The sequence below is a fragment of the Centruroides sculpturatus genome, unplaced genomic scaffold, assembly GCF_000671375.1.
Source record: "Centruroides sculpturatus isolate CEXI.00-Female unplaced genomic scaffold, Cexi_2.0 scaffold416, whole genome shotgun sequence".
Classification (NCBI taxonomy): domain Eukaryota; kingdom Metazoa; phylum Arthropoda; class Arachnida; order Scorpiones; family Buthidae; genus Centruroides; species Centruroides sculpturatus.
In genome coordinates this window covers 220,643-247,466 of record NW_019384756.1, presented here as the reverse complement: position 1 = coordinate 247,466, position 26,824 = coordinate 220,643, and the positions used below count along the sequence as shown (strand labels likewise).

General features: G+C 32.3%; 1 protein-coding gene across 1 annotated transcript in view; it reads left to right on the top strand.

The window, feature by feature from the left end:
• LOC111628710 (solute carrier family 12 member 2-like) overlaps window positions 1–26,824 on the top strand; it is a 47,456-nt gene that overhangs the window by 1,015 nt on the left and 19,617 nt on the right. The window contains exons 2-16 of the mRNA XM_023372545.1: window positions 6,587–6,682; window positions 6,798–6,873; window positions 6,943–7,038; window positions 7,109–7,248; window positions 7,313–7,432; window positions 9,913–10,024; window positions 10,103–10,227; window positions 10,300–10,494; window positions 16,527–16,634; window positions 16,700–16,823; window positions 16,890–16,991; window positions 18,536–18,657; window positions 18,723–18,857; window positions 18,933–19,043; window positions 21,622–21,892. Coding sequence (XP_023228313.1) covers window positions 6,587–6,682; window positions 6,798–6,873; window positions 6,943–7,038; window positions 7,109–7,248; window positions 7,313–7,432; window positions 9,913–10,024; window positions 10,103–10,227; window positions 10,300–10,494; window positions 16,527–16,634; window positions 16,700–16,823; window positions 16,890–16,991; window positions 18,536–18,657; window positions 18,723–18,857; window positions 18,933–19,043; window positions 21,622–21,892 — 1,933 coding nt within the window. The remainder of the gene's footprint in view (window positions 1–6,586; window positions 6,683–6,797; window positions 6,874–6,942; window positions 7,039–7,108; window positions 7,249–7,312; window positions 7,433–9,912; window positions 10,025–10,102; window positions 10,228–10,299; window positions 10,495–16,526; window positions 16,635–16,699; window positions 16,824–16,889; window positions 16,992–18,535; window positions 18,658–18,722; window positions 18,858–18,932; window positions 19,044–21,621; window positions 21,893–26,824) is intronic.

Sequence of the window (26,824 nt, the reverse complement as noted above, 5' to 3'; positions counted from 1 at the left end):
ATTTATTTTAATTGTATTTTTTTCTAATAAAAGTTTAGAAATTAAATTAGAATAAGAATTTTGCCATTTATACGGCAAATGATGTCATAGAAGCGAATCAATTATTGAACAAAGCACTGTTCAATTATGCTCTAACAGAGCAATTCTATTGATTTAACTGGGAAGATAAATTAATGCTACGGTTAAAATAGTTTCCGGATAAAATTAAATCCAAGTGTTTCAATTTCACTCGAGAGATTCAAACGAAAAGGGAAAAAATTCGCTGATTGATGCAAATTCTATGTTTTACATTGATCGTGAGAAGCAAATCCTGTTGGCTAAATGAGATATAAATTATAATCTATAATTAAAAATAAAATCTTTATTAAAAACACTTCGAAGTACATAAAAATAATGTATATAAATGATCAAAATGGACAAACAAGCAATGGCTAGGTGCGCTCGCCTCACGAAATGTCATTAGAAAATTGAGTCAATGACGTCAATCCATAAATTCGATTGCGTTAAGAATCAATTATTATTTATAAAATACCTTAGTAGTGTTTTAACTGTGTAATGTCTATCGTATTTGTTCTTGACATGATTTTCTGTAATGTTAATTTTAAGTGTTAAATACTATAGGAATTAAACAATATACACTTTAAGTGAGAAAGTAAATGAATAAATCCATATCGGATCTCATGAAATGAAATGTATTTTTGTACAGTACAGTCAGGTTAAGTTAAGGCAACGCAACACTCGGGCGATCTGCCTAGGGGGATGTCTTCCGAGAGGTCTTTTTAAGGGAAACTGGCCCCTATTTGGGCATTACTGATGTGGAGAAAACCTGGAAAACTCCACGCGGCCAGCCCGTCCGAGCGAGGCGCGAACCCACGACCGAACTCCCAGTGTTCAGGGTACGAAGACCGCTTGGCCACTGGTGTGCTCGGGGTACACACGACCGAACTCCCAGTGTTCAGGGTACGAAGACCGCTTGGCCACTGATGGGCTCGGGGTACAGTCAGGGCCGTCGAGAGTTTATATGGGACTCGGGTGGAGAGGTCCCCCTTTTTTTTTGAACGAATGAAAAGCAGTTTTAAAGATTTCATTTTCTGTTAGTAAAAATAACATCAATTTTACAGAAGTAAGGAATCATTAGTCCCAAGATCCTGGAAAAATCCACAGCTCCTCCTTCTCAACGGTCTTGAGTATAGTAGCGGCCACAGTTGAGGCTCTGAATTCAAACTCGATAAAGATACCATAATTACCATGGACAATGATTTGTAACATCATTACCCATCCTTCAGCCATGCTGGTCCACCATATTGAGGGTCATACTCCCCTATAATGGGCATGATTTTGCAGGGGCACGTAGCATATCAATCGGTAGATCCGCTGCTACCTATAATGTGTGCCATTAATCAATCAATCAACAATATAGTACCATATAGAGAAAACCGGGCAGAACAGAACTTCCTATATTTTTTGGTCAGCGGGTGGTGCAAACTATCGGGAACTTCAAGAACTTCATAAACTCTACAGCGTATTTTGCACTATCCAGGTCATTGTAAGTTGGTACCCCGTACTGAATAGAATTCATTCCTTTTCCCAGCAATATATAAGTTTACTGATTCTTATTCTCGCGATAAGTCAAACAGGTTAATAGCGAGGTTGAGGCCGAAGTTTTAAACGCGAAAACGTATACGTCGGACGTTCAGCGCCGCTTTTCTGTAAGCCTAGAAGTTTGACAATGATGTTTGGATAGTCAGTGGAATCATGTTCGACATTCCAAACATCATTGTCAAACTTCTATGCTTACAGGAAAGCGGCGCTGAACGTCAGACGTACACGTTTTTGCGTTTAAAACTTCGGCCTCAACCTCGCTAATGTTAAGTTTTAAACGCACGTCTATATCTTTAATATCGCACTTTGAACTGGAGATTTGCGTATTTATATTATATTCTTCAGTTTCTAACACGGACTAACAATCAAACGTCCAGGGTGGATCGTTTGCCAGAACTGCCCGTTTCATTTGCTGGAGTAAGCAGTAACAATGAAGATGCTATTCTAAGTTGTGAATTTTTCAGTTAAGTAAAAAAAGTTTTACTTGATCTTTTAAATTTTTTCAAGCGAATGTTCTACGTGCAATACGATTAATTTCGATAAGTAATATTCACATGAAGCAAAATAAAGAATAGTGTAATTTTATCAGTGATCATATTTAAGTAATAAGCAGAAAGTGTTCCGTTTTGCCCCGGTTTCTTGCTTTTTTATATCACAAACAACAGTTGGTGTAATTAATTCTTGTAGTTTTGAAATAAATATTATTTTGTCAAGTAGTCACAAAATTAAATTTGTTCATTTTTGAGCGTCTATGCATATCCTTTCCTATTTTACAACCCTTAAAGCCTTACTCTCCTGGTTTTCTGTATTTTGTTTAACGTGCATCTTACCTTGTTAGTTATGAAATTTTCCCTTAAATGCGCAATACTATATTTTTCATAGTCAGTTTTGTTTATATATATATGTTATAACGTTCGAATAACGTTCGATAGCAGAGAATAAGAGTGCCATTAAAGAAGCAGATGGGACAAGTTGAGCACTCTTCTCTTCTTTCTTTAATTATGCGACATAAGATATAATCATGCTAAAAAATTGAACAAATTTTTATCATCAATACTTTTAAATATATATTAAACAAAATAAGGAAATAAACGTTTATTTTATTCAGCAAAATTATCGTTTGGATAATTACTACGTTATAAAGCAAAAAGTTGTAAAAGGCAAATATGCAATCATTCAGATTCGAAACTTAAAATTACAATTCAAAAATCTAAATTACATATATTCTATTTTTCTATTCTTTTGCCTAAAAGTTGTCCTTTGCCTACTTAAATATTGTTTCTTTGATTAGAAAGGACTTATCAAAGAAACGATATTGTTAATAAAAACACCGTAGGTTATTTAAATGTTTACATTGTTTTAGCATACAATAATATAGAGTTTATATATATTTTTTCTTAATTTGCTATTTATTAAAGTATTAAGACGGACCTCTCATAAGTCCATCCTAGTATTTGCAAACAGAAACATGATGTAGATGGTGGCAGGTCATGTGATCGCTACAAAAGTACCATACCGTGAGAGAATTTTATGCTATGGTCACTGCCGGCCCGAGCAAACTCAGCGCCCTAGGCAAATGACTTTGACGTCGCCCCATTTAAAAAAAATTCGCAACAATATAAAACATCAATGTAAAATAGAGTATCTAATTTTTATTCAATATGCAGCACGCAATATCGTGATCGTGAGACTACGGCGCTACTTTCAAAATGGCGACTCGCGGGTCAACATGTGAGAAAGGATTGTGATCAAAAAACATTTATTTTTTCATTATTTATTGTAATTTATGCATGGATATTCGCCATGCCGTCCCCCGAACTCAAGCGCCTTAGGCCATCGCCTAGTTCGCCTATATGAACGGGCCGTCCCTGGCTATGGTGACTATAAACAGTAATCGATGTCAGTCACGACAAATACAAAATGTATATCACGTTTAATAAAGCCATTTATTACATTATTATGAAGTGTATTACAGAGAATACGCGATTGTGTGCACAGTTATACGGCTAGTGGTGTTGTCGCTTTGTTTTGTTTCAGCCTTGCGTTATATGCGTTATATACCTTGTGTTAACCAATATGGCTACTATAAATTTTCTATATTTTCAGTTTTCTGTGCACTGAATTTCGCTTTGTGTGTCATGCTTAGTTGTTGATTAGATAAGCAACTGTATTATTTTATGTATAGCTTATGTATACAGTATAGGAACCTCTGACATAATTACATGCAAATAAAATATTAAATGAGGAAATGTACTGTACCTACGAATGAATATAGTTTATTTTTTACACCTACTTTTCATGTATGTAGAGTACAATACATATACATATACATACATGCCTATTTATTTTTAACAAAATCGGAGGGCAATCCAGATAACCAGCGTCCAGATAATTGGAGTTTTACTGTCTACGCTAATATATGCCTTACGCGTTAAACTTTAGGATTATATAAATTATATAAGTATAAAGTTAAACCGCTTTAATTTCTCTAAGAATAATCGATTTTATATTAAAAAAATATTTGATTTTTAGTAAATCGAGAAACAAATGTTTATGATTTAATAGAGCATTCGTGAATTATTACAATATATTCCAGTGTAATGCTCGAATTCGATACAACTCGGGTTGGCACTTCTGACGATGGTGCCCCGATGCAAATTTCCAAAATAGTGCCCTACAGTTAAATTTTTTATATTTTTAATTGTTAAAACGGCTCTGTATTGCACAAGGCGTCCCCATGCAATATATGCTTATCAGCACCACCCCCGGATACAAAGAACTTTTTTCCATGTCGCTTTCTCATTTATTAGAACAAAATCCTTTGATCACAAACAAGTACAACAATTTTGAAATTCTTGATTAAATGGTTGCAATTTTATAAACAAGTTTCCATTCTTTTCGGCTCATTCAGGCGTCTTCGTTGGCAGAAGAGTTGCCATCACTTACTTCCACGATTTACCTCTACATTTTTTATTTACAATTCTTTAATTAAAAAATAAAAATTGTTTTAATTTTAATTTACTTTTATGTAACCTAATCAACACCTTTCAGTTTATTTTATTTCATTTAGAATCGTTGGTTGAGTGGTAAATACGTGTTAAGCTCGTCTCTAATATATTGTATTTTGACGCTCGTAAATCGTGGTCTTAATGTATCCCAATATTACGAGTATGTTTGCATAGTGGGAAGACATTTTTAAATTTAAAATGGAGTACGTGCCCTTCGCGTAGTGTCTAAAAGGAAGATGTATTCTCGTTTTGGAATACTCCTTCGACTAGTAACGCTTAATATATGGCAATAATATACTAATATATGAATTTGGAATCAAAACGGCTACTCGATTTACTAACTTTGTATAGGCCTACACTAAAACGTCGCGACGTTTTAGTGCATCAAAGGAATCTTTATATGTATAACGAAATTAATAGTTCCAAAATGGACGGATGGATGGCCGATGCAGTAAAGTCGTTAATCTACTGCTCTGGGGGATCCGGGGTCGAATCTGGACAGGTGGAAAAACTCAAGGAATTTTCATGGACGATTTGATTGAACCCAAGATTTGAATGAAAAAAAAGACCCTCTTAGTTCCCACAGGGTGGAGAGTCAAAAGCTAATAATAAAATATTCGTAAAATAATGAAATTAAATTTCATTATTTTACGAATATTTTCTTTGTCATACAATAACTTGTTAATTTTAATGTAGAAATAATCTATTTAAACTTATTAAAATAACGTAACCAAAATATGAAATAAGACAAATCATTTTTATGAATAAATCATAAAACAATGTCATCAACATCAAACTAATTCCCTGTTACAAATGTTGTGATGTTGAATTTCGTTGCAGAAACATTAATTTCACTATTACATGCATCAACATTCCTGCTGTGTTTTTGTATTACTATTCTCTGAAAAATTATGAAACCGGATAATATGAATATTTATTTCATGTTGTTAAAGTACAAATAATAAACTTCCCATTAATTTTGATTCCAGAAACAATATTAATAAAAACCATACGATTATTGTTCGTACGATGGCTTAATGTATTTAATAAACCAGTGTTTTTCAACCTTCTTGAATACGCGTCCCCTTTACAAGTTAAAAAATTCTGGCGACCCCCAGGGCCATATTAAAATTATGTCAGTGATTTTAAAAACTACGTATTTAATTTTTTCTTTCTGTTGAGACCTAAATATCGATCGAAAAACCAATTGTACTGTGCAAAGAAGTCGCAAGAGCCCTGCAAATAGTAACTTTGCCACGGGGGCGCTAGAGGCGAGTACGCCTCATGCTATTGTCTTTGCGCTTTGCTCCGCACGAGCATAAAATGGATAAGTTTCTCAAAAGATCGTACAAACACTTGTCTTTTTCTTTTATCCGCGACCCGCTGGGGGTCGCGACCCACAGGTTGAAAAACACTGTAATAAATAACATAAAAATACATAGTTGGATGCAAAAATAATTCGAATAAGTTTTCTTCTTTATCAAGATAGTAAATTGTACAAGTGGAGAGAGCAAACACCTGGAGCATCTCGACCTAAAAATTCCATTGTGTACCCCATATAGATTACTTTAGAAGTTTCTGTGGAGTATTTCTTTAAAGAAATCTAACAGAATTTAAAAAAAAATGGCAGACGTCACCTGAGCTCAAGCACGGATTCTAGAATAGATCTAGAAGTCGCTACCTAGGCTTTTTCTTGCTCAGCTGGAGCTTCGTTATTTCTCTAAAACGATGCTTACATTTTTGTTGTTTAAAATTGTATAGTAGTTTTTAAGTAATTATTAAAGTAATGAAACTTTATATAGGCCTAATAAATTAATTTTACGAATTAAAAAGTACCTTCTGTAAAATTCACTCTTGGACCCTCCTTTGCCTGAGCTTTACGTTACCAAATTGAAAGAAATTAATTTTTAACTCATTTAATTCTTTCACGAATAATATGTTTTGTTATTTTAATTATAATTTATTTATTTTTTTAGCTATCAAAGATCGGAAACGTAATTACAAACGGAAAGAAAGACGATAAGCAATCCTCCAGTGGAGCTGTTAAATTTGGATGGGTGAGAGGAGTATTTGTAAGTGTCTGAAAATATTAAAATTTAGTAATTACAATTAAAATAGCATTTCAGAAAGTTTATATTATTTAAAATTTTTCGGTTGAAATTAATTTATATAGAAAATTTATTACAGTTACGATGTATACTAAATATTTGGGGTGTGATGCTATTTTTGAGGATGGGTTGGATGACTGGACAAGCTGGAATAGGTAAATTGAAAGTAAAATTCTGTATAAGTAGGTACTGTACACTTTATCTAATATATTTTTATGATATAGGTTTATCCATCGCTATAGTAGGTCTAGCAACGGTGGTAACGCTCATAACCACCATGTCCATGTCTGCCATATGTACCAACGGAGAAGTGAAAGGAGGTTGGCACTTTTCTATTCCCTTCTGCTTTATTTAAAACTCTTAAATAACAAAATTTACACGTAATTTTAGGCGGGGCTTATTATTTAATATCAAGAAGTTTGGGACCCGAATTTGGAGGTGCAGTTGGTGTGATATTTTCTTTTGCAAACAGCATAGCCGTGGCCATGTATATTGTGGGTGCGGCAGAGACAATCGGCGATATTTTAAAGGCATGACTATCCATTTAATTTATCCAAAGTATAATTTTATCTAATTTGTCGATATTTATTTTAGATATACAATGTTGGTATTGTCTCGGTTCCTAGCGGTCTTAACGATATGAGAATTTCGGGAATTGGAATTCTATTTCTGATAACTGGTGTAACTGGTATTGGTATGGCGTTCGAGAATAAGGTTTGCATTCATTTTTATTCATTGTTATTAGCTAATATTTTATATAAAATTAATGAAACTATAGTTATAATTCATCATCATCATCATCTCTGTCCTGTTTTAACATTTCATGAATCATGTTAGTTAAAGCCTTTCATCGTTTTCTATTTTCCCCACTCTTCATCTTCCATTCTTTTCTATTTTATCCAAGTCATCTTTCCATCCATCCATCCAAGTCATTTAATCCAGTCTTTCCATCTCTTTCCTGGGTGCTTCCCTGTTCTACTTCTTTTTATTTTCTGTTCATATGGGCTTGGTAAAAATACCAAGATCTGTTTTATTTAATAATTTATTAACTGATCCTTCAGTAATATTCTTAATAAATTTATTGAAAAAACTTATTTTAAAAAATTATCAAGAATATGTTTATTAAAAAATAGCAACACGCGAATTTCACATTTTGCAACGTGTTATCCTTATGTTTTTACGTTTACATTCATTCATATGAAACATAATGCTTTTGCTGTGAGACTTCTCTCTTCATATTTATAATAATAATTAGCAAAATTATACTCATCTTCGTTTTTGTGAAACGTTCAAATCTCCTAAAAACTTAATAATCCCAAATTTATCCTTAAAAGTTTTCATTATTTCATTATTAAATATTGTATAGAGATATAACTCATCATGATAAATAGTCAAATTAAGTAAGACTTCGTCTATAAACCACGTGTCCTATTTTAACTAAAATTTTTAAACCCTCCTCATTCCCTTAGTGGACAAATGTCTCTAGTCCATATCCAAAAAACTAATATTGAAATTTCAAGATTCCCATCTTTTTTCAAATAATGTATTATGCCATCGATACAAAAATACAGTGGAGGAAACAGAATTTTTTCCCTCCTTTCTTTTGTAGGAGGAAGTACAGGATAGAGCAATAAATGTAGGAGGATAGAACAATAAATGTGTTTAATTAATGGACACATATTTTATAATAAAAACAATTAAGTTAATTTTTTAGATAAAATTGTTGTATACTAGGCATTTTCCACCCCTTGAAATACAATCATTTTCACTATTTAGATGTGGTGAAATTAATAAAATAATATTTTAATTTGTTTTTTTAATAAAGTTGTTATTGTTGTATATAATTTTGTTTATTGTGTATAAATGTAATTCAATTTCTTTAATACAATGTTTAATTTATAAATCATTTTGTTTAATATATAATGTCACTTGTATAACTTTTCCACCCTAGTAGACAAATGCCTACTTTGCCTATGCATAAAAAGACCTGGAGGAAGTAAAGTTTAGTAACGTAAGCTACACTTCAAATATACTTTTAATGCCCACGAGTTTCACCTTTTCTTTTTTTCCGACTGGTGGGCATTAAGAAAGCCTTTATCAAGTCCATTAAGAGATAACGGCCAAGTAGTTAAACCTACCGCTCTGTGGACGTTGAAAAACGAATCCGCGTGGCCTAAACTCCGAATTATTTTTCGGGGTGGTCTGTCCCGGATGTGTTGGGCCTCGTCCCTCACCACCCTGCTGCCCCCATTGTCATCCTGGCCTTACCTGTGATATATATGTTTAAGAAAAGGCTGCATTAATGCCCACAGAACGGAAAGAGTCCAAAAACAGGCCCGTTACTGATTCGGCCAAGCCCACAATGGAACGGCCGAGGTGATGAGGGACGAGGCTCGACACCCTGAACAATTCCTGGGTCTTCAGACCCACCAGGATTCTATTAAAAAGTAGGCTGATAGCTTAACAGCCTCGGCGGGCAATCCAGTGGTGTCTATCCAATCCTCTTCCTCCTCCTCCACCTCCCACTCCTTCCAACTCATAAATATTTTTATGACCCTATGTATAATTAATTTTATATTAAAACTTATTTAAAAATCGTATTATTCTCCTCCAGAGTCAGATTCTTTTAAATAAAAAAATGGGTGAAATTATTTTACTTTCAACACACTGATGTCTGCATTGATGTTTCATCGATAGTTTTTTAATGCCACGTGTTTCTGTATAGCCCACGTGCTGGTTAGAGGATAAAAAGTATTTCAAATAGCTTTTTCACTTAACACGACTTTCCCACCAGTGGCCGAATGCAAAAACCACGGAACACTGGTCGTGGGTTCGCGCCTCGCCAACTGGCCAGTCAACTATGTGGAGTTTTCCGGGTTTTCTTCACGTTAGTAACACTCAAATAGGGGCCAGTTTCCCATAAAAGACCTCCCGTGTGGCATTTCCCCTCGACAGATCGCCCACGTTTCGCCTTGCCGTATAAAACCATAAAACCATACTGCTCATGCACCGATGTTGCAAGATTCATCCTACCTTCTTATATGGTCCTTCGTGGTCTTTTCTCATATCCTGCCCCTAAAATGAACATGTAGTTTATGGATGAACCCTAAATAATAATAATAGACTTTTTGCATTAATTTGAAATATTTTTTCCATATTTTTAACAATTTATTCCATTTTCTTTCTAAATTCAGGCACAGATACTTTTATTAATTCTACTTCTGGTAGCGATGTTTGATTACCTTGTGGGTGCATGCTTTACACCAAGACCAGATCAAATTGTCAAGGGATTTACCGGATGGCAATGTAAAGCACATCACTTTTATTTTTATCATATCTTTTTTTTTATTTCTTTTTTTCAATTTTTAATAATGTCATCCGTAGGGAGAAACGGTCGAGATAATTTCGGACCCGACTTCAGAGGAGAGAACTTTTTTAGTGTATTTGCTGTATTTTTTCCTTCCGTGATTGGAATTTTAGCCGGAGCGAATATTTCTGGAGACTTAAAGGTAAAGAATAATTGCAAAGAAATTTTTATGGGTACAAATTAATGTAACGATATTGTTAAAATATTATTTTAGAATCCATCGAGTGCTCTTCCTAAGGGTACTTTCTTAGCTATAATAACAACGTCGTTCAGTTATGTAGTCATTATTCTTTGGCTCGGCTTTACTCTAATACGTGATGCTACTGGAAATATTGATGATCTACCTAATGAAGAATATCGAAATTGCAAACATCGCACTTGCTCACAAGGAATGATGAATTATAATCAGGTAAGGAGATTAAATTCGTCCATTTTTATAGTTTTCTACTGTTTACAATACAGTGAATAAACTATTAAATTTAGGCTATTATCATGCTGCATATAAAAAGAAATTAAATTAAAAACTGAAAAAGTATACATTAATTTTTTTTTAATTTTAAAACTCAATTTATAGTTAACAAATAGATTATTTCTTTGTAGGGAATTTACTATATGATTTTTAAAGAATTCTTTTGTTCCCTGAACACTGGGAGTTCGTTCGGTCGTAGTTTCGCGTCTCGCCAGGACGGGCTGGCCACGTGAAGTTTTCCGGGTTTTCTCCTCGTATGTAACGCTTAAATAGGTACCAGTTACCCTTAAAAGACCTCCCGGAAGGTATCCCCCTAGGCAGATCGCCCAAGTATTGCGTTGCCATAACTAAACAAAACAAACAAACAAAAATTCTTTCCACCCTGTGGGCAGTGGGAGGGCCATTTTTGCAATTTATAGTTCGGCCAGGTCCACAGTGGCACCACCAAGTTGTGAGGGACGAAAAACATATCCTGGACGGACCATCCCCGAAAAATTCCCGGGATTTTTTGACCCTTCCGGATTCCCCAAAGCAGTAGGCTGCCACCTTAAAGTCGCTCGGCCATCTATAACTTTCTTCGACCCCATTGCACGTGAAGTCACTAACAAATTGGATTAGGTTCTAAGCTATTTTAAATTGAATTTACATAATGAATATATGATTATATTTTAACATAGCTGTGTTGACACTCTAAACACCCTGATCGTTTGAATATTTAAAGTACAAAAACAGATCTTTATGGAATCTGAAAGTTGTTCAATATTAGATTTTGATGGAGAAAATCTGAAATAAAAATTATTTTAATGTGAGTTAAATTTCTTTTAAACTGTTTTTCCAATTAATTTGAGTTTGGAGATGCTCTGAAACAATTTCTATATTCCCCCCACATAAAAAGCCTACATAAATATATAACTTGTTTACGCTTGTGTTTCTAATTCACATTTTAAGCTTCTTGGTGTTTTTTAGAAGGGGAAAAAGTGGGTGGGCCATGATCTACTTATCCCCCGTTTCCGGAGCCCCTATGATGGTATACTATATATTATTGAAATTTTGGTTATAAATAGTATATTGGGAATAATTGGGCGAAGCAGCAGGAGTTGGGCCACCTTAAGCGGCCAAGGGGTGGAAAATTTCTAGTATAAAAATATAAATATTGTCTGTTGTTATTGTTTTATCATTTTCCTTCCTTTTTTGGCCCATTTTTATTAACCTACAAAATTTGACCTACTAGATAACTCTTGGAATTTGTTTATCATCAATTTCGCTTAGTTAGCTACATAAGTGCAATTTTAATAATAAATAAACAAATAAAATTACAGTCGACCCCCTAAACACTGTTGATTTATCCGTTTTATATGAATTCCATGTTATACGAGTCACTTAGATTTTACAAATACGTGTACCGGGCTGTGAACGGCTCATGTATTTGTAAAATCTAAGTGACTCGTACATCATGGAATTCATATAAAACGGAAAAATCAACAGTGTTATACGGGGGTCGACTCTTGTATATAACTGATTATCTAGTTCATATATTTTTCATTGAGATAAGAACGCATGTGCTCAACTTAGTGAGAAATGACTTGTTTCCTTGCCGGTTGTAATAATTAATGTCAATAAATGTAATAATTAGTACTCACATTAATTTTTTTATGTTATTTAACGCATCGATTGTTCTTGTAAACTTTAGATAGGAGATGAGACCGACTGGCTCTCATCGAAGACCATAAAATTATACGAATAAAATTTTAATTTTTGTAGCTTGCATCATGGTTTTATTTCAAAGATTAATTTTGGAATCGTTCTGTATCTAGGCCCACAAAATTTAGTTCTTTTTTTTATTTTTAATTGCTATATTCTTCGCATCGAAAGAGTAGACATTCTGAGCAGGAAGGGTCTGCGTCAGATCAGACGTGTGATTAACGTTAGAATTAGGAGTAAGTAATAAAATTTGTAAACAAAACATGAAACAATGAAATTACTTATGATTAAGATGATATAAAAACGTTTCAGAACTGTAAAAAATAAATTAGCTGAAAAAGATCAGATTCATGTCTCAACTCCCAATGGGGTAGCCACACGTCTCCGTCCATCCCTTTTATCTGACATAGACCCAGAGCCGCCCTACCATAGGGCAAACGGAGCAGCCGCTCCAGGCGCGAAGTCCTAGGGGCGCCTCAGTGGTAAAGAAAATTAAAGGGTATAAATTAGGGGTAACCAAGGGGGCGCCATAACCAAGGGCTCCGTCCTAAAACTTACCTCGGGCCGGCACTGCCCTTCAGCTCAGGCTGACTCACGTCTACTCTTTCTCTTCGCAAATTACAGCAACCGTTCTATCTAGGATTTTATATAAATTTTAAATGGAGAGATTTTAAAATGTAAACTATTCAATCATGTATTGATATTGTGAAGAGAGAATTGCTCATAATATTCAAACAAGAACAGTCTTTTTGAAATGTAAAATATTTTATTTTTTATGTCAAAATTCAAAAGTACAAAATCAAATGAAATCATGCATTAATATATAAATTACGTTTAAATGATTAATAAAAAAAAATTATCTTTTAAAACTGCAATTTATTTCCTTAGATAATAAGTTTTTGAAGTTTTGCGACGTTTCTTTTGATAAGAAACCAATTGAATCTGTTGTTGAAGGCATAAACGCACTGTATATAGCTTAATGCAATTTTCCTCGTTAGAAACGAATCTGTTTTATATTTAAGTTGGAGTAAATTGATTAAATAAGGCAACGCAACACAAGAACGATCAGCGAAGAGGATGCCTTCTGGGTGGACTTTCTATGGAACAATGGCTCCTCTAAGTGTCTTAAAGGCTGTTATACACGTTACGGAAATCCTCAAAGGATGTACTTAACAGACGAAAAAAAAAAATCGGATATAACTGGCTGGATCGAACATATAATTTACAAAACTTATTAAAATATTTCCCAACGTATAAAGAATTATTTTTATTTAAAGGTGGATAGATAGGAAAAAAAATCACGGTTAATCCTCAAATGATTTCCGTAACGTGTATAACAGCCTTAATTAGACACGTAAATATCCGAAAAATTCCACACGCCAGCCTATTAATCAGGCGCGAACCCACGACCAGAGAATTGTGACAATGCCGAAGGGCCCCCCCTCTATGCTTCGGCACCACAGGACCGAAGGGTCGACATTGCGTCGGCGAAGACTGCAATGACAAATTTATCAAGACTAACACCACTGTGTCTTCTGGGTAGACACAGAGACCGTTACGTTCGCATTTACGCGCGAGCAGTAGCGTCTGTGGGCGGTTTGACTCGGGATGGAGACCGCTTGAGGAAGTGCACCCAACATAATTCTAACAATAACAAAATTCATTTATTAAACTAGTTCTACAAAAGGGTATTTACCTTAAAGTTTCTTCTCGAGAACAGAGTTGGAGAGAGAGCTTACATAACATCGCGGGTCGTTATAAATACCTGAAGCACTATGTACGGATTTCCAGATGTCTGTGGAATCGTTGAGGAGCCTTGGGAATGTCTGTATTGCCTTGGATGGCGGTTAAAGTCTATCGAAAGTTGAGGTCCGTTTGTTCTTCGTAGGTGTTCCCGAAGAAACACTGGATATTCGGGAGGAGCGCGCGGCGACAAAATGATGATAAATCCTTTCGGCTGGCACATAGGGAATATTCTTGTGGACTCTCGACCTCTCTCACTGTTCCTTCAGGTCTCCTCTTTATTTCCAAGTCACGTTGTCGTTTTCCACCAATATTGAATTTTTTGTTGTAGTTCCCAGTGACACATTCTGAGTTCCCTGGGAAAGGAAACGACTCCGGGAAGAGAAATTCACTCATCCTCCGGTAATAAAATGGAAAAGTTTTTTTTCTCTGAGATTTAAATAAATTTCCTTTTCAAAACGAAAAATGAATTTTCTTTCAAAACATTCCCGAATAAAATCGTGGGTTTTTTCCCGAAGTCCGACCTCTCACAGAATGGTATCCTAATATTAAATGCCCGTAAAAAATTATAACACTACTTCATCTGATGATATACTGTTTAGTTTTTCATACGTATCGTATTTTAACCGATAGTTTTTTCTGACTAGGAATAAATTTCATCATAATAAAAACAAAATAAAATTTAAGTTTCTATATTAACAAATCGATGTTTCGCAAGCGCTAAAGGTCTCTGAACATTGTTAGGAGGGACAGCCAACTAGGGCTGACGAGAGGGGAAACGATGAAAAATTTTGCCGTATCATCCCCTCTCTAGTCTCCCACGACCGGGATTCACAGGGGCCCACACATCATCCTATAATTTGTTTTTTATGCGCTAATTAACCGTAGAAGGACGGTGCTGAAAATTAGAATCTGAAGCGGGTAATGAATTGACCCAACCTCATAACTAAAAATACAGAGAAAATTGGGATTTTACTTGGGATCCATGTAAGTTTTCCCCCGGGTCTCGAAGCTCCTGCAAATAACTTTAAAAGTTAAAAAATAAAACACGGAATAGATGTGATGTAATTTTTATGCTTTTAACTCGTGTAATAAAATATAAAAAATAATTAAAACACAGCAAAACATTGCTGAATAAAGTCAGCAAAATCATAGAAATTAAATTGTTATTTTTTAAAATAAATGTAGGAGTGTACCCTAAAAATCTGCACAAATTTCAATAGCGTTGTCCGGTAATTTCGTTCCATTTAAAAAATGTAAGATTAAATGAATTCGGTCGTAGAAACGTAATTAGCAGATTTTATACTGAAAATCGCAAAAATGGAAATCTTATACAGTCAAACATTTCTCTGCAATGAGATTTCATGGCGTACAGTGTATAGCTTCATTTCAAGGGGAATTCGCTGGAGGTGGATAAAAGTGGAAGAAAACGACCGAAAGATAGATTAATTTCTTTCTTTCGAGGAAGAAGCAGAGCCGGCCCTACCATAGGGCGAAAAGAGCAGCCGCTCCAGGCGCTAAGTCCTAGGGGGCGCCTCAGTGGTAAAGAAAATTAAAGGGCATAAATTTGGGGGCAACCAAGGGCAGTGGCGTAGTGAGGGGGTGCATCAAGCACCGGGCGCCACTCACAGAGGGGTGCCCAAATGGTCTCCAAGACAAACTATATGTTTCTGGAGGGGGCGCCAATAAAGTGTCGTGCCCCCAGCGCCAGTTATGTTCGCTACGCTACTGACCAAGGGGGCGCCATAATAGGATCTCGCTCCATCTTAAAACTTGCCTCGGGCCGGCACTGGGAAGAAGCCTTGGAAAAAGTTGGATAAACGCTTAGAAAATTAAATTTTAAGAAAAGAACAATTAGATCAAATAGAGAGTTGTCAAAAAATTTTCAACCAACCATTTTTACAGAAAGAAACAAAGTTGTATTTGAAGTTGATGTTGAAAGATAATAAAGGACATTAGGAAGATAGTTGATGAGTACAATTCTGAAGCTACTATTAAATTGCTAAAGAAGTTGACAACAATCATAAGAAGCTGGTGGAAATTATTCGCAGAGAGTTTGAAGTTCCTACATACGGAAACTTGCTATATGGTATTGTGGAAAAAACTGTACTGAGAATGTGATGATCAGAAACTAAGGTAGTATGGCTTACTCAGTCTTTAGAGGTTTTAAATAGAAAATGGGGTAACTCACAACAATAAAATAATTGCTAGATGCCTCGATACAGCAACTAAATTCTAAATCATAATTAATTCCATAACTTGCTGACTGAGATCATAGTTCACTTTGTTAACACATCTATGATATTCAGTCTGTCATGATCTCTCTTGAAATGCTAAAAAAAAAACTTTTCAAGAAGTGTTTTTGTCAATTTTTTTATTTAAAATTTTAAACAATAAAAATAAGAAAATCCATTTTGTACTTAAGTGTAATTTTCATGAGTATTAAATCATTTTAATTGCTTTGAGCCTATAATTAATGTTAAATGTATCTATTGATTAAATTTATCCCAAAATTCATTCAATTGCAGGTGATGGAAATGTCAGCTGCTTATGGGCCACTGATTTATATTGGAACATTTTCAGCAACTTTATCATCAGCATTGGCTGCTATGATTAGTGCTCCAAGATTATTTCAAGTAAACATTCTTATAAACTGACTTACTCAATTACTTTTCTATTGACATACTATTTTCTCATATAGGCTTTATGCAAAGATGACATCTTTCCCTATTTGAAATTATTCAGTAAAGGCTATGGTCCTAATAATGATCCCAGAAGGGCATCTGCTCTTGCTTTTGTGATAGCTGCAGTCTTCATTTCTATAGGTGAATATTGTTCATAATTTGAGTATTAAGCTTAAAATATTTTACATCTATTTTTTGTTTATTTAGGAGAATTGAACACCATAGCTCCTTATATCTCAAATTTTTATATGGCAACCTACTGTCTCATCAACTTTGCTTGTTTCCATGCATCACTTGTAAAGTCTCCAGGTAAACTTTGATCTCTTCTTTATCTAATGTTAAGAGTTACCTTTTCTTGCAAAACACTTCACAATATGGCTCATGATAAACATTTCTTGAAGAGATGTTGAATGTAAACTACTGTATATTAAACATTTGAATATATAATNCTTTGTTTTGTTTGATATTAATTATATTAAGCAAAATATATTAATATATCAATTAATAATGATTTATTAATTTATAATGATTAATATAAAATATTTACCAGATATAAATATATTATATTTATATTTGGTAACAAAGAACAGTGAACTATATTTTACATTAAAAAGAAAATTATTTACAAGGTACTGTATGTTCAAAAAGTTCAGGAAACGTTCAAAAAAAATTTACAATATAAAGAAGTTTATTTAATATTTTTCATATTAATCACCCTGAACTTTAATACATACTATTTAGAAAAACCAACTACTACTAAGGATTACAAGATTCTCTGATTTGTCTCGTATGGGTTCTGTTGATTGAAACCATTTTCCTTTCAAAGGATTTTTTTTAAATTTAATTTTTGGGTAAAGAAAAGAGTCAAATTAGAAGTTGGATGAAGATTAGGAGTTAAATAGGATGGATGTTGAAGAATAGCCGTTTCATCTTTGAAAGGAAAATGGATTTGAGTCAAAAGAACTCATACAAGATAGATAAAAAAAATTTTGCAATCTGTGAAAGAAGCTGATTTTTCTAAATAATATCCAAATTGGAGAAAGTGTATTGAAGCTCAGGATTATTTTGAAAAATATTAAAGCAATATATTCTAACACTTCTTAAACTCATTCCTGGAACTTTTTGACCATGTACAATTTCTTTCTCATGTCTTCAGTCAAAGAATTTAAATAATAATATTATTATAATTTAAATTCTTTGACATACAGTATCTTGTAAATAATAATATTATTATTATTATTAAAATGCATCATCCAAATTCTAACCTTACAATTACATGATCTTTATTAAAGATATCAATGTCAAGGAAAGCTAACAGTTTGACACAATTTTATAAGTATAAACAACTTAAAAAATGACTATTATTTTTTATTTTGGAATACTACTTTGCAATGCATATGATAAACAAATTTTTAATTACTGTAATTCTAAATGAAGGGCTAAGTAACAGTAATTGAAATATAAACCTATATTGAATCTATATCTACCTCAGCCACCTGGCTGTCACTAACTTAATATGTCAACCTACTGCTCTGGGAACTTGAAATACTTTGCTCACCTGGATTTGATCCCAACAGACAGGATAAAGTAACATCCCAGGACAGACCAGGAATATTTCATGGATGGTCTGTCCTGGATATGTCAGTTCCAGCTGGCACTTGTCCAAACTCATAATAGGTAAAGAAAAAAAGGTTGTCTTAATATCCATGGATGGGGTGATGAGTCAAAAAAATGTGTGTTTGTGTGTGTATATATATAACTGTTTAAGAAATAAAACTGCAAACTAATATAACTGACACAGTACTTTATCTCTAATTTTTATAATAATAATATAATTATATATTTTATTTAAATTTATTGTAGGCCATCCATTTTAGTTTTAACTGGGAATGCTTATAGTAGGCCTAGTTTGGTTGATTTTGCAAATGATTTATCAAAGCATGTTGGCTTGTTGATTTGTGGCCATGTTATACAGGTAAACATATAAATTAAATCTCATAAATCTGTTTCATATAATTTATTTTTTGCTTTATTTTGTAGGATCATATATCTCATTCAGTTAGGACTTTAATATCTGATTTTAATTACAAATGGCTAAATGAAAGGAAAGTGAAAGCATTCTATTGTCATGTAGAAGATGAACATATATCCAAAGGCATTTTTTCATTAATTCAGGTAAATTTTTCTTTCAAATCAAATGTAATATTAAATTTTCCCTCTTTAAAAATAACATTTCATTCCTTTTTTAAGATTTCCGGTTTAGGTAAATTACGCCCTAACACAATATTAATGGGTTTTAAGTCTGATTGGCAAAGTGCGGATCCAAAAGAAATTCAAGATTATTTGCAAATTATCCAGTCTGTACTTCTTTCATGTTTTGTTACATTATAATTTAAATTTATATATGTTCGCTACGCTACTGACCAAGGGGGCGCCATAATAGGATCTCGCTCCATCCTAAAACTTGCCTCGGGCCGGCACTGGGAAGAAGCCTTGGAAAAAGTTGGATAAACGCTTAGAAAATTAAATTTTAAGAAAAGAACAATTAGATCAAATAGAGANTTAAATATTATAGAAAATTAATTTATATATTGATATATAATTTTACTTAAATTCCATATTAATGATAAATGACAAATACCATTTGAAATTAATTTTTTTTTTTAAATTATTTTTGGTTGTACATACACAAAATATAAATAATTTTTATAAGAAAATACAATGTCTGAACTGTTAAAAACACAGATCTGCAAACCAGTATACATTTTATTACAGTTTGAGTTTGTAATTAAGGATGATAAAAATGATTGACTGTTATTTGATTATAAAAAAGTCAAATTCATTAAATATTTATAAAGTCAAATTCATTAAATATCAAAATATTTAACAAATGAAAGCTATTAATATACCAAATGGGAAAAAATAAAAATTTGTTGCCATCATCAATGTCTGTCAAATTCAAGGAATGATTCTCTTTATGCTTATTCTAAAAAGAAATATATGCATTAAGAGCAGCAGATCTTAATTATCAGTTTTAACAGTAAATGGAATATAAACATTAGCAGCTGAATATGAATCTTGTGTTGATATCAATTTTATATTGGCATTTAATATTTATACTTAATTTTACTCAGTGTAATTGATACACTGAGTAACATGTGAAAATTTATTTAAAAATTTTTGTTTTGTTTGATATTAATTATATTAAGCAAAATATATTAATATATCAATTAATAATGATTTATTAATTTATAATGATTAATATAAAATATTTACCAGATATAAATATATTATATTTATATTTGGTAACAAAGAACAGTGAACTATATTTTACATTAAAAAGAAAATTATTTACAAGGTACTGTATGTTCAAAAAGTTCAGGAAACGTTCAAAAAAAATTTACAATATAAAGAAGTTTATTTAATATTTTTCATATTAATCACCCTGAACTTTAATACATACTATTTAGAAAAACCAACTACTACTAAGGATTACAAGATTCTCTGATTTGTCTCGTATGGGTTCTGTTGATTGAAACCATTTTCCTTTCAAAGGATTTTTTTTAAATTTAATTTTTGGGTAAAGAAAAGAGTCAAATTAGAAGTTGGATGAAGATTAGGAGTTAAATAGGATGGATGTTGAAGAATAGCCGTTTCATCTTTGAAAGGAAAATGGATTTGAGTCAAAAGAACTCATACAAGATAGATAAAAAAAATTTTGCAATCTGTGAAAGAAGCTGATTTTTCTAAATAATATCCAAATTGGAGAAAGTGTATTGAAGCTCAGGATTATTTTGAAAAATATTAAAGCAATATATTCTAACACTTCTTAAACTCATTCCTGGAACTTTTTGACCATGTACAATTTCTTTCTCATGTCTTCAGTCAAAGAATTTAAATAATAATATTATTATAATTTAAATTCTTTGACATACAGTATCTTGTAAATAATAATATTATTATTATTATTAAAATGCATCATCCAAATTCTAACCTTACAATTACATGATCTTTATTAAAGATATCAATGTCAAGGAAAGCTAACAGTTTGACACAATTTTATAAGTATAAACAACTTAAAAAATGACTATTATTTTTTATTTTGGAATACTACTTTGCAATGCATATGATAAACAAATTTTTAATTACTGTAATTCTAAATGAAGGGCTAAGTAACAGTAATTGAAATATAAACCTATATTGAATCTATATCTACCTCAGCCACCTGGCTGTCACTAACTTAATATGTCAACCTACTGCTCTGGGAACTTGAAATACTTTGCTCACCTGGATTTGATCCCAACAGACAGGATAAAGTAACATCCCAGGACAGACCAGGAATATTTCATGGATGGTCTGTCCTGGGTATGTCAGTTCCAGCTGGCACTTGTCCAAACTCATAATAGGTAAAGAAAAAAAGGTTGTCTTAATATCCATGGATGGGGTGATGAGTCAAAAAAATGTGTGTTTGTGTGTGTATATATATAACTGTTTAAGAAATAAAACTGCAAACTAATATAACTGACACAGTACTTTATCTCTAATTTTTATAATAATGGAAATTATTTAATATAAATTAATATTTATTTTAAGTAACTAAAGTATAAATATATTTTTTATATTACTGTAATATGTACCATATAATTTTTAATATAAATTTTATATTGATAAATACAAAGAAACAATTTCTTAAACATTTTATTGGGAGTATTAATATACTGTGTTTGAATTTAATTAAAATTTATCACCAGTGAGATATTTTTTTCTTTTATATTTGTCACAAACACAAAGGCTTCACAAAGCCTTTTTATGTATAGCATAAGGATATGCCAATATAATAATCTTTAATTAAATATCTTAAACAAAAAGTAATGATTGTCTAAGTTATTTTTAAATCATATGTAATTATTAACAATTAAAGATTTTGGTTTAAAATAAGAATATTTTTTCAAAATCAGGTATTTCCAATCCTGAAATGGTTGCTAAAGATGATCCTGATAATATCTCAACTTCTGCTTCTATAAAAATAACCATTTCAAATGAAGAAGGATCAGAAATTAACTTAGAAGAACCAAAACAAAACATTGAAATACCTGCTGAAAAAATGAATTTTTCTGAAATTCCAAAAGAAATTATGAACAAAATCAATCAATTTCGAAAAAAGCAGGCTAAAGGAACTATTGATGTTTGGTGGCTGTACGATGATGGAGGTAAGAGTTTGATTATATATTAATTTAGTTTAACACACTAAATACTTTAATCAATCATATAAAAAAATTTTTCCTGGAGATTCAGATCCAAATCCAGCCCAAATGCAAATAATCTTTTCATTTATCAAGTTAAAATCCATATTTTTTTGTCATTTATTTACATTGAATATTTTCCTACATTCTGTTTCATGCTTTTGCATTTTAACTTGTTCTTCTATCAAACAAAAAAAATAACAAATCTTAGTATTTAGTCAATTGTGAAGCTACTTTTTGATATCTTTGTGTCTGTTGAGACACTTATCCTAGAATAATTCATCAGGAAACTGAAGATTTGGCAATAGAAAGATGCATCTTCAGATGTAACCATTTGATTTTCTTTTGAACATATTTATTAGATTGAATGCACAAACCTAAAAAGAAAAAAAAAATACTTAAGAACTTAAGGGAATACATGGTATAGAAAAATTTCCAATGCCAAATGTTTCAAGAAATTTGATGTTGTGAGCATTGTGTAGTCAGACAGTATAATGCAATGGCAATAATTTGATTTCCATTCAGCAAGAAATTCATGATGAGATTTTCACATTAAAATAAGAATACAAAAAATTTAAACCAATTAGATTTAAGTTGTGATACATTTGTCAGAATCTGTTATAAATATAAAATTTTTAATAAAATTATGATAACTTTTCTTTCAGTTCATATTGTAATTTTGCATAAACTTAACTTTACTAGAGCTCGTAGATAAACATATTATTTTTCCAAAGCATATCATAATGAGGAAAATTTGGACTATGTTAATATTTTATTTCTTTGTACATTAGTATATAAGATTACATTAATTTTGGCATCTTGTTCTTCTTACATCAGCAAAAACCTAAAAATGTTTTCATTTTTTATACAAAGTTATTCCATTAGTCACTTTAATTCATTCCATAAATTGAGATTATTATAGTAAATCAAGATTATTTTCTTATTTAATAGCTTCAAACTCTTCAATATTGGTTATATATATAACCAATATATAACCAAGGAAACTATATATATATATATATAATTTCCTTTCTTATAAAATGCATTTAAAAATTTTTTAAATGTGCAAAATAGACTTGAAAAATATTTTTGAAATTGATAGTTGAATTTGCAATTTTTATTTTCATTGAGTCCTAAGGATAAAAGTCTGTTTTCTCTAATAGAAAATTTAAACACTAATGAGTTTAGAATAATAATAAATTTAAAGAAAAATCTTTTAATGATATAGGCATTTCTACCAATACAGGTATCTATGATATTCATGATAGAAAATTTACTTAACTTGAAGAGAGGAGTTTTATAGCAAAAGTCTAGTCTATTAAGTTTCAATCTGTAATGAATTAACTTCAGAATCAAATTACAACTTTTTAATAAATAAAATCTAAATTTTTGCACAAATTAAGCTATAACTATTTGTCAATTTATAAACAAACATTAAAATGCATATTTAACTGTTTCTTAAGACTTTTGGATATAATACAATTCAAAATCTGATAATTTGAATTCCCTTCATGACATTCAATGCAATTTTCTAGGCCAATTCAAAAACAATCTATAAATATTATTAAAAATATGGTAATAACGATTTCAGGAAAACACTAAACATGCTAACAATTTTTTTGTTTAAATTTTTTTGTTTGATCTTGTGGTATAAAAGAAATTGGGTGCTGTCTAGCAATCATGGCTGTTGGTGCAAACTTTTGGGACTCTCACACCTGATGATCTGGTAAAATGTATAGCTAAAGCAATGATGTCTTTGGACTTAATTTATGATCTTAATCCTGTACCATGTAAAACTCGTACAACAAATAAATGGTATGATAATGAAGCTACACCATAAGGAAAAATTTGTGGAAGTTGTTTAAGAAGGCAATAAAGACATACAAATGAATATTATACTTTATATTTTGTCACTCAATCCTACTAATCCTTAAAATACCAACACTAAGCAAGCACACACAAACAATAACAAAAGAACTTTATTAAAATAAGATCAGAGCTATCGTCTGCATCCTCAGGCTACACACAGACAACTTAACGAACTTTTGCACCTTTTTTCTTTTTTATATCCATTGCCAGGCAAAAACTTGTTAGAAGTGTTGCCAGACTGTGTTTACGATCTCTGGCACTGGCAGCCACAATATAAAAACTATTTAAAAGACTACAAACGTTTATGTCAAAAGAAAAAACAATCCTATTTTTCAAACTTAAATAGAAGACAAGTAACAACTCTAAAATAGTTTGGCAAACAATCAACTGTTTTAGATGTAAAAAATTAATAAATTACAGTTCAAGAATTCCTTTGGAAAGATAGCTAAATTTTTTACTGCTAAATTCTCTAAAGATCATTTTGTATTTATTAACAAGGATCAATTGTCAATGGACATATATAAAGTGCTTTGAATAAGGGAAGAATGTTTCTCAGAATTTACATTGGAAGAGATAAAAAGAGCAATTGTTTTAAATATGGCACCTCACCTGGATCTGATTTTATTCAAACAGAATATTTAAAATGTTTCTCAGAACAATTCTTACTTACAGTATTGGAAGTTTTTAACTGTGTTAAAAAAAATTGTAGTTTTTTCAGAAGCTTGGATTGAATCTCTAATCATTCCAATATATAAGAAAGGTGATGTAGACGATCTAAAAAACTATCATCCTATTTCTTTGGTTCTGGTAATTGGGAAACTATTTACATCCTTATTAAATAAAAACTAGAAGAATGGATACTTAAATATGATATTTTGTGTCAGGAGCAAGCAGGTTCTCAACCTGGCCAATCTTTTCAATATCAAATATTTATATTAAATGCACTGGTACAGTTAAAATTGCAAAAAAGAGAGAAAAGCTTTATGCTGTTTTTGTGTTTTTTATGATTGACAGTATCAAAGACAGATAGAAAATTTTATGGACTCTACTAGAAAGAATGGGTTTAAATAAACAGTTTCTTGGTCTTGTGATTTGATTGACATATATTCTAAAGCCACTACAAAAGTGAAAATATCTGAAACAACTGATTCATTTGGTGTCAACATAGGAGTTTTGCAGGGTGAGATGTTGAGCCCACTGCTTTTTAATTTGTATGTCAATGGTCTGATAGTCCGACTTACTAAATCTGGTTTACCTGGAATTTCTCTCTATGATCAAGTTGAGATACATGCACTAATATATACCAATGACACTGTAATTTTGGCTGACTCTGCACTAATGCTACTAAAGAAAATTGTAATCCTAGAGGAATTTTGCCGTAACTATGGGTTAACTATAAATGTTTCAAAAACAAAGATAATGGTATTCAAGAAGAGGGGTCGAATGTCACCTAGGAGGATGGTCTACGGTCTTAAGCTTCTTGTGAACACACGTGATCTGCTCTGTTCCCTTGTTTTCTGGAAATATTACGTATCTTTTTTTCAAACTTCCTCCTTTTTGATTGGTCCTCCGTTCCTTCTCCCTTACCTGATTGGTCATTCTTGTCTCCAGGCAAAACCAAAACAGGTCGCGGGAAAGATCTGAGAGGTGTCGACGGAGCTCTGGAGTCAGCACTCATATTTTACTCCGTTATTGTCTTCCTCAGATGTTTTGAACTTAACCGCTTTGCCAGATGTTTTACCAGCTGTTCCCCCCAATAGTTTAGGGCCTACATGACTCAACAGATGTCTTTTGGTCATTAGTTCTCCTGTTTTATCTCAATTGTTTACCTCTCGACTCTTGTATACGAGCACCCTGACAAAGCCCCTCTCACTTGGTCAACATTCCCTCTGTCATTTATCGCATTATGTTTGTTTTAGAATGAGTGTTTTCCTTTCTGTCAAGTCCACCACACCGACACATGCTCTTGATCTGATTTTTCCTCCAAAATTTCCCAACTTCGAAATTTTATAATTGATCACAATTTTTGCTTGATTTTTGGGAACCTCAATTTTGGTGTTTGGAGTTTCTAGAATATCAATAATTACAATAAAAGTAATAATTTTATTTTGGATATGTTTCTTAAAATTAGATGATAAAAGTTACGTTAAACTAGTGTATTATGTTCAACAACAAGGATGGCATATACAATTGGGTGTCAGCATTGATAGATCTGTTGGATCATCTTGTTTTTCCTTTCTATGGCTATCTCATAATACTCATGTAATGTTCATTGCGAAACGTACATAGATTGACGAATGAAAGACGTAACAATAACTAAAAGTGACAGTATGGTCAAACAAAGTATTTTATTTTGTGTATATGAACAGGCTCTTTTGGATTCCAACTCTGCAGTAAATTCTTATGACAAGGCATTAAACAATAATCCAATGTACAATGACAAATATACCGTTTGCAACAAATATACAGTGACCGAAAACTCTAATTAATACTTACGTGCTAACTTAAAACTAAAAGAAAAAGAAATGGTAGAAAAAAGAAGATAGCATAGAACAAGGAGTGAAATACCCAGGGTTTTGCTGGACTTCGTGATTTTGGGGTGGGATACCACATTGAACTTCTTCTGAAAAGTCTATTGTCATCGTCTTTGCTGAGTTCTTTCTGGCACCTTGTTACTATACCTCTTCTTTTTATCATAATCATGATAAAATTCCAGTTCTCAAACTCTCTCAAATTCTCCAGTCGTTCTCATTCGCGATCTGGAGCACCACACTTGATGTGTATCCACCACGAGATCTGGACCCAAGAATGTCCTTTCTCCTCTTTTCCCAGCCTCAGGGCCTCGTTCATCTCTTTGTTCTCAGTGATTCCCAGCATTGGTAATCCCACCCAAGGGAAAAGAGTTATAAAGGAAAGTTCTGTTGGAATCAATGATCGCGATGTTTTGTAATGTTCTGATGTAATAAAAGGTTGGTGACGCTCTTGACCCCTCGGGCAAGGTGACCTCGTTTCACTCTCCCCTTTCTAGCG